The sequence below is a fragment of the Falco naumanni genome, chromosome 2, assembly GCF_017639655.2.
Source record: "Falco naumanni isolate bFalNau1 chromosome 2, bFalNau1.pat, whole genome shotgun sequence".
NCBI lineage: Eukaryota > Metazoa > Chordata > Aves > Falconiformes > Falconidae > Falco > Falco naumanni.
The window spans coordinates 115,201,964-115,214,593 of NC_054055.1; the positions used below are offsets into that span (position 1 = coordinate 115,201,964).

Sequence of the window (12,630 nt, forward strand, 5' to 3'; positions counted from 1 at the left end):
TATACCTGCCTTGCGTTTCTTTTTATGGATGTACCTCACAAAGCTCAGGGGTAACATGTAACATTAAGGTTAAGAATGTAAGCAGGCAAGCTCTATTTTTACTCTGCCAGAACTGTCACAAATCAGTGAAATTTTGCCACTCTGCCTGTTTAACCGATTGCTTGTTCTGATGTGGAAGTTTTGAATCTAAAGCTAATCTTACTCATTGGTCCCTCTTATTATTTTCTCTGCCCTCTTTTAGCAAGTCAGGCACGAAGGCCGGCTCCCTTTCCCTCCCGGGTTGGTCAAATTGGATGTGGAAGAGGATAAAGCATTTGAGAAAGCCACCTCAGGTGCATCGCACTCCCAGAACGCGGGGCACGTTCCTGGTTCCTGCGGGTTTGGCAGGGAATTGCTTCCTTGGAACTGAACTGCACTTTTCCAAAGGAAAACCTGAGCAGCACTCACGGTCCCTTCTTCACGGACAACTGCAGGGTGTTCCGCTCTCCCTGCCCGCAATCCTTTTTATTCACAGGCCGTTCACTCTGCTCTGAGCTTGGGGGTACCTGTTGTGCAGAGGCAGCCACCACAGGTATTTTCAGACAGCCGCTGGCAGCTCTTGTCGAAATGCCCCTTCGGCCCAGCGGTTCTGTCTGAAGGTGTTGTCACCTAGTTGCCTTTTACTACCAGGATTAACCGTTGGTGCTCCTCCCCGCCGGTGTGGCGGCTGAAGAGCGAACGCAGGCCGAACGAGGCGCGGCTGGCAACACCGCCTGTCCCCCGGAGCGACTCCCCCTGGCCGCCTCGCCGCCGTTAACCCGCGCCGGCCTTCGCTCCGCCATCACCCCCCGGCACAGTGGGCACGGTGGGGAGGGCGGGCCGCCCCGCGTGTGCCCCCCACGCCGCCCTGCGCCGCTCGCCACCCCCGGCCGCAGCCCGCCCCGCTCCCGCCGGCAGCCGCACTGCGCAGGCGCCCGCGCGCCCTCCCCTCAGCGGCGCGGGGTGGGGTGGGGGGGGCAGGGGGGGGGGCGCAGCCGAGGGGCTGCTGCGCGCGGCGCGGCCGTGGCGCGTTAACGAGCCCCCGGCCGGTGGTGAAAGGCGGGCGGCTGCGCGCCTGCGCACTGCGGCGCCAAATCTGCCCGCGGGAGGAGGGGGAGCGAGCGAGTCCGCCAAATCGGCGCATGCGCCGGCACCCGCTCGCCGGGGAGGGCGGGGGGGGGGGGGGGGGGGGAGGCGAGCGCGGGGAGTTTGCGCAGGCGCAGAGCGAGGCGGCGGCGCCGTGGGCCGGCGGCTGCGCAGTGGGCCGGCGGGGGGAGGGGGCGCGCGGCGGGGGGCGGGGAGGAGGAGGGGAGGAGGGAGGGGGGCCGGCAGCGAGGGAGGGTTTATCGGGCGGCCGATTTTGGTTAAAATATTCAAAATGGCGGACGGAGGAGCAGCGAGTCAAGATGAGAGTTCGGCGGCGGCGGTGGCGGCAGCGGCAGGTAATCATTACTGCATTTTACATATTCATATTCATACTCGCACACGCGGCCCCCCCGCCGCCCGCCCGCCCCGCTTAGCATAATTTATTAGTACTCAGGATTATTATAATTAACGGCACAGGAGGGAGCGGGGGGGGGGGGGGGCGAGAAGGAAAGCAGCCTCCCCGTGCGGGGAGACACACACACACACACACACACGCTCCCTCCCTCGCCCGCCCGCTCCCTCACACGGAGCCGCACTCGCACCCGCCCGCCCGCCGGGGCACCGGCGCCGGGGCAGGCAGCGGGGCGATGGGGGGCGGCGGCGCGGGCGGCGGCGGCGCAACGGCGAGGCGGTGGGGTCGGGGTGGGGAGCTGGCGGGGGGGGGGGGGGGGAAGCTGGGAAGGTGGGGGAGGGGGGGCATCCCCGCACCCAAAAGCGGTCGGAGGTGGCTGGTCGCCACCCGGCCGGTCACCCCCCCCGGCCCGCGCGCCCACAATAAAAGCCGCTTTACATATTCATGGAGGGGGGGGAGGCGGATTCTGGCGGAGCGGGGGGGTATGGCCCGGCGGGCTGGGGGAGGCGGGCGGCCCCCCCCCCCGAGTGGGGCAGGGTCCCCCGGCGGCGGCAGGACGGAGGGGGCCGGGGTGCCGGCCCCTCGGTGGGGCCGGGTGAGGGAGAAAGACGCGGTTTCTCATCCCTCCTCTTATTGCTCCCCCGCCCTCCCCCGCATCCCCCCCGGCTAGGGTTATTTCCCCAGAGCCTGGGGCCTGCAGGCATGGGGTGGGTGGGTGCGGGTGGCCTCGGGGAGAGGGTGGGTGGAGAGCGGGGCTTGGCTTTTTATTTAAAGCCGCCCCCCCCCCCCCCCCCTTGCCCCGTAGCGGGTAGTTTCAGTGGGGTGACTTGGGGGGTGCGCGGGCAGAGTTTCTCCGTGCCCCCCTCCGACGGGGGAGGCCGCGTGTTTGCACCCCCGAAGGCTGGATTTGCCCCGGCGCTATTTGCCCTCCTGCCCCCGCAGCCCCGGGGGGAGCGGGGTGCTGCGGCCCCGCGGCTGGGCCCCTGGGTGCCGATCCCGGCCCCTTGCCCTGGGTGCCGGGCCAGGGGCGACGGCGGTGCCGGCAGCCGCGGTGGGCTGGCGCTGGGGGTGCGGGTCCCGTCCCTTTCCCTCGCTCTCCCTCTCTCTCCTTCTCCTTCTCATTTGAATAATGTCTAATTCGGGGAGGTTTATATTATTGAAATGGCCGCCTGGCTTTCCCCGCCTCTCATGTTTAGTAATTCAGACCTTTAATAACAGCCACTCAGAGCCCAACGCCGTGTTTATATTTTACATTCGCCCCATGTGCTTTTGTGGTTCAATATGATTCTTCTTTCTCGCTCTCTCGCTTTTTTTAAATTTTCTTGGCAACCCACAGGGCCCCGAGATCAAACCCAGGCTGTGTGAGGAGAGGAGGGGGGAGAGCTAGGCCCTGGCTCCTCTGGCAGGCGCCTAGGCCTCACTCTCTGCTGCTTGATTTATTTACTAATAACCAAAATGACCCCCCCATCTCCACTCCACCCCTGCCAGCAAAAACAAAACCCTCCTGGGGCTTGAGCAGCATCAGATCTGCTCGTAGATTCTCAAACACTCATGTCTTTTAAATAAGGAGCTTATTTTTAATTTATAGCAACTCAAGACTGTAAAGCTGTTCCTTTCATATCTGCTTTTCAGAGGCTTGGGCATTTTTGGTCCCTTTGTCCTTGATCCTTTTCCTTGAAGGAGAGTTGCTTCTAATTTACGTTTTCTGGCACTGAGAGAGCTATAGAAGACACACTCAAAATCTGAACAGTTTTCCTCCTCTCTCTGAACACAAACAAAATTGAATACATTGAAGATGATCTTATTCACTTTTTTTTTTTTTTTTGCTTAATGTGGATGCAGTTTAACAGTGCAGTGTGTCAGATGCTTTTGTCGCTGCTTGTATCTTTGACTGTTCTGGGTTTGGTTGGTTTTGGTTGTTGCCCCCCCCCCCCCCCTTTTCATTTAGATGTGGCTTTCAAGACAAGATACTACTAGGCAGTACAGGGCCTAGAAAGGAAGATAAGTTTTCCGTGCTTGTGTCATAAGAATGCTAAGGGAAAATTGAAATTAATCCTCTTAAATTGTCTGGAGTAATTCAGTTTTGAAACGCATATTAGTCTACTTAGAAAACAAATGGACTACTTTATTAGAAAGAGGCAGTAATTTAAAAAAGAAAAAAGAAGATATTTATGCAGGGATGTGTTTCAGGTAAAACTGCACAGGTTTTCATTACTGACCATTGTTTTTACCCCGTGGAGACGGGACTTAACAGCAGGGTACTTCAAAGCCAGATTAGCATGCAAACATCTTTGAAACAGGACTAGCAAGAGACTTCACATACAGATGCAGGCAGCATATTTTGTACTTTGGTTCTAAATTTAATTTGTCACAAAATACTGTGCTGGAGCTAATGAAAAGCATTTGATTTAAAAAATAACGACTCAGATTATTTATCCTTTTTCTTCACCCTTGGTGACGACAGGCCTTGAATACTAGAAGAAAAAAAATCTGTAGAAGCCGTAATGAGACTGTTCAGGTGACTGACTGTTTCGCAGACCAACAGCACAAGGCTGGCTGGACAAAAAGCAGTAATATGATTTCATGCCTTAAATAGCATATGTTTTTGCACTCGCTTCACAAGATGTGGTCAAGCTGATGATGTCATTGGCCAGAGGACAAGGTGCAGTTAATTTGATTTATTGACCTGGGGTGAGGTGTAGCACTGAAACCTTCTCATAGGGAAACCATTTATCTGAGGACAATTTCCTTTATAGCAGCAATTTAACCACTGCTGAGACTGTAGATATTTTATCCAGCATGATAAAAATGTACATTGCATCTTGCAAACAAAATTTCTTTGTCCCTGATATTTTAGTAATTTTTATAAAACGGAATACTGGACAGTGGCCTTGTGCAGTCCTGTGGTGAGCTGGGGTTTATAGCTCTGAATATGTGTCAAATTTACATGCCGGGATACAGATGTATTTCTGTGTGCTTGTGTTGTAGCTTAAAACTTTACAGGAATGTGATGCAGACAGAAATGTGTCTTAACTGAAGCCCATAGACAACATGTTAGTGGAAAGCCCCTTTTCCCAAACCCTGGCATCATCTTCAGTTGTTGGAAGGTGTCGAGACGAGTGTGTAGGTATTACTCCTCAGTCCTGAGTAAGGACGTCCATGTTAGTTTAGCGCTGGTGGGTGTCAGATTTTACGCTGCTGTTTAGACCTTCTCAATCAGTGGTGGGTGGGAAAGTAAAAGAAACATATTTTTTTTCTTCCCAGGTAGTAGCAGTGGTGAGAGTGAGGGTTGTGCTACCATTGCAGTACTTCCTAATTCTTACCAGGGGAATATCTTCTCCCATTTTGGCTGTCCTTTCAGCTTTTATTTTATTAGGGACAGGATGAAGGCAGCTTGTCCTCCCCATGAAATAGTTCCACTACCTGATTACCTCTGCTCAGTTATCAAGATGGCTCTGCTTTTTTTTCTTTGCTTTTTTTTCTTTTTCAAAACTGACCAAAACTGACCAGTCTGGTTGGAAACCGGTTCCAGCTGGTTGGAAAGCAGGCTAAGCTGTGCCAGTAGCCATGCTGCTGCATGTGGAGCAGAATTGGTAAGGTGTATGATCAGTATGATGATTTCACAACTAGAGGACCTAGAGTTTACTCTTTGCTTCCTAGAAGGAAAGGGGAAGAATCTGAGCTTCCCACCCTGTCACTTTAAGAGGAAAAAATCTCAGGTCTGCTGTCACTAGCAATTTCTCAAAGATTACCCTGCAGTAATAATTCAAGCAATAAGTGTTAATACTGATGTCCTGATGCTGAATGTGGATAGCTTCTGAATGCTTGTCTTGGCAAGTAATGGTGATGATGTCTGTAGTTGCCTCACTTGATGGAATCAGTGAGGTAGCCTTCGATTCAGTCTGTACTGTTGAACTGAGGAAGCACTAACATATTCTGTGTTACGAGTCTCTTAAGTAGTATGAAGAAGTGTTGTGCCTATTTCTGCTTGATCGTAGCAGTGTGTTGCCTGGAAAAATGAGATTTTGAACATCGTTGTCACTTAAATAGTCTTTGTCAAATTTCAAGCAGTAAATTCCACTTTTAGAGTAGCAGATTGTTGCCTTTTTCTTTTGTGTTCAGGTGTGTGAGGATGCAGAGAATTTTGGGGTAAATGTTTTGTCCATGATGTACGGAATGTTTTTTGTTATTTTGATCTGTCATCTAGCTTCTTTCTGCTAGGTAATGATAATCTCCTCCATAGACGTGTTGATTTTCCCTCCTGATTCTATTTGCAGTAGTTCTTGTAGCATGCAATAAGTTTTCATTTGCTTTCCTCAAATTTTGGGTCCCATGGAGTTCAAGACATCAGAACATTACAGCGTTTTTAATGTGCAAATCTAGTCAGGTAATTTCTTACCTTTTTTCCCTAGCGTTATTTTCTATTCCCCTCAAACTGTTGTTGCCCATAGGACAATAATCTTGATACTGCTATTTTATACAGCTGACAATTAGGCAGCCTCTGCTGCTTTTACTTACAACTTTATTATTTTTGTCTTGAAAGAATCAGTGACAGTCCAGGCAGATGACTGTCTTTTTATGACGTATGTGTTTTCAGGCTCTGTGATAAAGCTGTTGTCAGAAGAAGGTGTTGAAGAAAATTAAGTATGACTTGAGTGTCCCAAATGTGATATGCTTGGTTTGGGTGCTTAAGCTAGTATGTGAATGAAAGACTGTCTCATTTTGCTGCATGGATTATAATGCTGGCTGTTTACTACTGCAGAGACTTGCTTCTGTGTTAATGAATTTTCCCACCCCTTTTCCTAGTGTGCTGCGTTGTTGTGCAGGGCAAGTTAAGCCTGGGATTTGTTGGCCTGAGTGTAGGAGAGAAATTTAAGGAGAGGTACTGGTCTTGGTTAGTGTGTATTAAGCAAGTGATTGTATTTCACTTGAAACTGACAGTTGCTAATCTAAGGAAAAAATCATATACATAGATGTGTTTTCTTTCTACAGTTATTTGCATTAAATTTCTTGAATTGTGTCAATAGGCTCTCATGTTGCTTTGTGCACACTTACTTTTCTCTGCAGAAAAAGAAATAATTACTTAAGCTCTTCAGTATTATTCCTTTCCCTAGTTTCCTATTTCACAACTAGCTAGGAAATATCCACGTTTGTTAACATAACTGTATTATAAATTACGAGCTCTATAGCACATTATGAAGTCTTTGCTAAAGGAGCTTTTTGTAGACTGCTACTGGCTAATTGAATTCGTTTAGGGTTAATAAACAGTATAGTGATGAAGTGTTGGTTTGGTATATGGAGGATTTACTGGGTTCCAATCCTGAGTGTGTCACCAGTTTTGCTTGCTCTGCTGTTCAGGGCTAAATCTGTGTGATGGGAATTAGAACACATTTGCACAGGGGTGTTGCTGGGGGAATAATTAGCTAATGTTTTATAGTATTTCTGAAGGTAAGAGTAATGTGATTATTCTGCTGTTACATGTAATCATCCAAGCTTGTGCCCAGGTTAAACTTTGCGTAGGATGTTTCAGTGCTGGTACGGTTTCGTGTACTCTCATCAGCGATGAAGGCCTCCTGTTGTAAAGGCACAGATTACTGTCAGTTCTAACTACAGTGTGATGTAGATCTGCTGTAGGGTATGCAGTTCAATGACAGTTTAAATCAGCCCGAGCCTGTCCTCATCTCCCTGTGTGTTCTGCCCCCTTCTCTGTGCTGGTGCAGATGCTTGCCTGATTCCTTTGCTGAGCTAGTTCAGGGAATTAAATTGGCAGAAAACAAGCCTTGCCAAAAATACTGAATAGCTTTTTTGTGGGTTTTAGCTCTCTGAACTGGTTTACAATGAGATTAGACGAATAGCGGTACCAATCAAGGAAAGGAGCAAGAAGCACACGTGTTGACCCAAGTAGTCTTGTAATTTCATTCTGTCTGATGGCTTTCCTGTTAGCATAAATGGGGAGTCATGCTCTCATCCTACCGCTTACTTGGCACCCGTCCTAGCACTTCACTCATTTCCAGGATGATCTAGCTTAACTTGCTAACCTGGTGGAAAACTAGCCCCGCATCAATTTAGATCTTTGGTTTGTGAGTTGAAGTTGGCTCGGCAAAGGCAAGAGAGAGGGTAGAACCATGGTAGTGAAAGTGGAGGAAGGGGAAAGAAGGAAGAGAAATGAAGCTTCCTCTTTTCAAAAGGAGCAGCAAGCATTCTGGTTGGTTTAGTTGTATTGTATAGCTTTACTTCTAGATTGATGTGGACCAGTGTGAAATCACAGTTGATTGAGTTGAACTCAAGTTGATCTAAAATGGTACTGGCCCAAGGGAAGTAATGGGAATGTATAGCCATGGGCACTATGCTGGATTTCTGTTCAGCAGCAGGCTGTACATAGATTACTGAAGGCAGTGATGAAACTGCACATAAGGAAAGGAGTAGCTTAGAAACCAATAAATGCTGAAAACTTGGTATAGTTTGTTCTGTGTAGGTATGATTGCATGAATGGTAGCCATGACAGAAACTCTTAAATAAAAATTGTGGATTAGACTTTTAAGTGGCTCCCATTATATTTTAATGCTGTTTACAGTGAGGTACCTGTCTTACAAGGTCATATATGTAGAGGTACTTGGGAAATTACAGGCGCTGTTATTTTTGCTAAATTTTGGACTGATATCCCTGTGAAGCAGCCTTTTAAAAAAACCCAACAAAACCAAATACAAACAACCACAAAATACCCCACCCCTCGAGTAATTGCTTCAGCTGTTTGATGTGATCACTCTGAGAAAGATTTATCTTTTCTATAGATTGTGATCCTGTGACAAGGAACCTTTTGCTCTTCATTCCTTTTTTTTTCCTTCTCAGAAATCAGATTTGGCTGTATAGATGTGAAGTAGTATATGTAATGTGTTTTGATGCTGTATGACAGAGCATGAAGTTTTGGAAAAGCAATATATGAACAGTTACTGAAATAGTAAATACAGTTGAAGGCTTAAATAAGTGTAGAAAAACCTGTTGAATCAGGCTGGAGATGTAGCTTGCTTCTTCCCCCCCCCCCCCTTGTTTCGCCATCCTTTTTGCAGTGAGCTCCTTTGCTGTTTGTTCTTTTTGTCCTTTCGATGATTCAGTTTTATTTGAAAAGTACCATGTGACTTAGTAATTTGTGCCTGACCATACCAGTGTGAAGTTGTAGCTTTATGCTACTTGGATATAGCTGAGGGGGAGGAGTATACAGTGAATGCAGGTAGAAGTGACTCAGATGTTTGATGAATCACTCCATTTCTACGTTATTAGTTAATACAGACTGTTGAATGAGAAATTAAATTCATGTTTCCTCCAGGAGTCCTATTGCAAAGATTCCTTTCTAATTATTTGTAATTTTTTCTTACCTGCTGGTCTTTGGTATGTTATCACTTTTATATGAATTTCCAAGCGTAAGTTTAAATAGATAACTGGAATTTGCTTATTTCTAAGGCTGCAGAGATACAGATGTGCAGGGAAGTGCTACCTCCCATCCTTATCAGCTCCTTCCGGGAGTGTTTCCCACCCCATCCTCCAATGCACACACCTGTGTGCACACATCTTTGGAAAAAGTACCAGAAAGCCTAGGCTGGGGACAGTGTCTTCTAGCTCTGATTGTCGTAGTAGAAGACATTACTGCTTCTGACTGTTGGAGTTTCTCGTTCCCCTGCCTCTATTGGTGGGTCTGCCCATTCGGGTACTGTGTGATCCATTTCAGTTAAAATTAGCTCTGTTAGTGAAGACTGATCTAAGCTGCCTAAAGTAGCCCAGATAATTCTGTTTGAAATCTGTGAGTGAGGGATCATCTGAGTTGCTTTGTCATCATACCTGAGGGTATAGTTCATGTTACATTTAATCCAATTTAAGGGTGGGCTGCTGCCAAAGAGAAGTGGGGACATAAGCAGGAAGAGTATTGGGCCGTCACTTGCTGGACTGTTGTCTGTTTTGACAGAGCCTGTGTAAAACTGTCCCAGCTTCTGGCCAAAATGGGTTGGGATTGTTTGGAGAAACTGGCGGTAGGCGGGCAAAAGGAGCAGTAACTTTCCGTTTGTAATGTTTGAATGAGGGTGTCTGTTCTCAGTGTTAGAAAGACGTGGTCCTCCTCAGTTTTATTGAACTTCCCGGTGGTACTTTTCTGTTTGTATTGAATTTATGTTGATCTGAACTACACAATGTAAATTGTTATGAGTATTTCCAGTATCTCAAGTGAAGCATGTGATTTACAAGTCATTTCTCTTAAACGGTCTTTATCAGAAGATTATCTTGCTGTTCCATTTCAGGCAGAATATAGTTGTTTTAGATAGCTTGTGGCAACAAAGCTCGTGAAACTTGGGAACATAGGAGTATCTCTTAGAACAGTTGAGAGCTTACATTTCTGCGTATTTATTAGTCCGAGGCCTAGTAGCTTCTGACTTCAAATCATTCACACTGTCTCTCACACAGCAAGTTGTTTGAATCGCATCATTGCTAACCTTTATCCAACTATCATTTTACTGCCAGCGTAGCTTCTCTTTGGTTAGGATGGGTGTGCCAAAGTAGGGAAGAAGCCATCAGCTGCCAGGCTGCGTGTCGAATTTGGCAACCACTGCCCTAGAAAAACGTGTTGAAGTAGCAGCAGTTATAGGGAAGACTTTTAGTGAAAGCTTTCAAATGAGGATGCATCGGGTGGAAAAGTGTAAACTGGAAAACTGATCAATTTCCAAAGTTGATTTTACTCAATTTTGCAAAAAAATAGATCTTCTGATGTTGCAGGCATTTTTCATGTTTTAAACTAACCTTTGCTGTTTACCTTTTTTCTTTTTTCAGTGTGTGTAAGGTTGTACAAAGGAGGTCTAAACGGTCTGTTGCACGTTGTTCTTCACCTCTGGCTTAGGCAAGCGCTGAGCTGCAAATTCTTGGCATTTGGGAATGCAATCAGAGGAATTATCCCTATGCTTGCCCTGTTTTTACAGTCTTTCCTACGTGTCTGCTCTTGGAGGAGGGTCAGGTAAATGTTGGGTTGGAGCCAACATGGTGATTTTTAGTATTCCCTTTCAAACAAAGGGAAAACACCTTCCTGCTTATTTCTCAGTCCATCTTAAGCTTTGTGTGTGGTTCTTCTCCTTTCCTGAAGTGATCAGGAGCATTGTAAAGGAGTTCAGGAAGGATGAAGTTCTTTGTCTGTTCTGCACATTTCCAGCTCTGGGAAACAACTGGGGAGGTTGCTCCAAGGGCTTTGACTAATTTCTAGGTCCCTACCAGGGAACTGAAGAACTGGAAGCTCCTTTTGCTCTCTTACTTTGTAAAGATAAGGGGAGGATAAGAGTGTGGGTGTTAAAAATTCAGTCTCTGTTACTACTTCATGGAGAAGATCCACAACTAAGTGGATTCTCAATTCCTTCCGACTCACTGAGGGTCTTGAGCATGTTTGAGAATTATCCTACAGATAGGGACTGCAGAAATCTGTATAAATTTTGAGCTAATGTTATTTCAAGACTATTCCTTTTGTCATTATAGTGGGAGAATGGCTTTGTAAAGAATATCTCCTCTCAGTTCTGAGAGATAAAAATGCTGTGTTTTATCGTGATATGATGTAATTTGGTTTGGAACCTAGTTGCAACATGGTTGTACCTTATATGGTTCGGTTCAGTGGTGCAGAAAGAACTTGTTCCAAATATACTAAGGACTGACTAAGGCCTAGAGCCCTAAAGCTTCCTAAGAATGCGCTTCAGCCATGCCTGTGTTGAGAAAAACTGCTTCAATAATATAATTCTCAATGTACTTAAAATTCAAAATGGATCCAGGCATGTCTTGTAACACATTTTAATGATAGCTATAGTAAACGTAACTATTTATAAACTAAAAGCTAAATTTAAAGGATATAGCTTTGTAGTTAAGTGCTTATACACTTAAGTTTTCTGTAGTTGTGGATGATGAGTTCTGCAACAGTGGAAAGGATTTGCTATAATGGAAGTTTGAATAAATAGAATAAACGTTAGGCATCTTAAATCCCCTAGCCTTTTGCAACTTGATTTGCTGGGGGAGAGAGGAGGGACAGGTAGTGTGTCTTTGTGTTGTGGTGTCTCTAGTCAGGTTTGCATGTGTTATGGGCATCTCTAATGATCCTAAAAGAAAATTGTCAGTTGTTGCTTCTGTTACAATATTGATAAATGAATAATGCAAGAAAAAATACCATGTACAAAGGTGGGTCACCACTTATCCCCAATCTAGTGTTAATGTAAGTGAAAGTTAGACTTGACAGAAGAACTGTTGGGGAAAACCTAATTGAACAAACTCATTTTAAATGTATATAAAAAGCTCTCTAAAGTCTTGACGCAATCCGTAATTTTCTGTGTGCACTTGTAGAAGATGCATTAGTTGCTTAAGGGATTAGTTAATCTGTCAGTCTTTCAAAAAGCAAAATTAACTGCAGGCACAGTGGTACTTCTTTCATTACTTATTAAGTAGTGATTTCTTATTGTGTGGGTTAGAGCGAGAAATGCTGTGTTTACTAATGAGGAAGGGAATGTCCTTGTCACTTGTTGTATATTTACATCTCGGGTAGGTCTGTGAATTGTTGTGATACAGACACTTGGACTAGATGACCTTTGAAGATCCCTTCCAACCCAAACCATTCTGTGAATTGCAGAGAAGCTGATAACTCTGTGTTTCTGATGTAAGTTGCTTGAGGTTTATCACCCTGCTTCTTTCAGTTTTCTGAGTTTGTGGCAGTGTTATTAACTGGTGTATTGGGATATATGCTTGTATACACAAGTTGTTGTGACCAAAGGCAGCATCTGTTCCAAAGGTTTTAAAAACATGTGGAAGATGTTAATTTCTACACTTTTCAGTGGCAAGGAGTAGATTGACACACTCAACAATTTCCTTATAACATGTTGTCAACTACAGTAGTTTCCCAAGTAAGCTTCCTCTTGTGGAAGGTTAGTTAGACTGGGAATTTTCATGATGTCATCGTTAAAGTAGTTGCCATCATTCCTGGTTGTGTGAAGTAATACTGGGAGAACACTGAAGACAGAAACATACAGAGTACAGCTGTCTTACTAATCATCTGTACCTGAAACTCCACATTTTATTGTTTGTTTGTGTTCTCTAATATTCATTTGTTTAGA

The 12,630-nt window shown here is 45.8% G+C and overlaps 1 protein-coding gene across 1 annotated transcript in view; it reads left to right on the forward strand.

Annotated features, from left to right (window-relative positions):
• Positions 1–1,353: 1,353 nt before the first annotated feature.
• Positions 1,354–12,630, forward strand: part of POU2F1 (POU class 2 homeobox 1) — a 111,143-nt gene continuing 99,866 nt past the window's right edge. Inside the window, exon 1 of the mRNA XM_040582987.1 lies at positions 1,354–1,460. Within this exon, the coding sequence (XP_040438921.1) occupies positions 1,397–1,460 (64 nt within the window). The 5' untranslated portion in view covers positions 1,354–1,396. The remainder of the gene's footprint in view (positions 1,461–12,630) is intronic.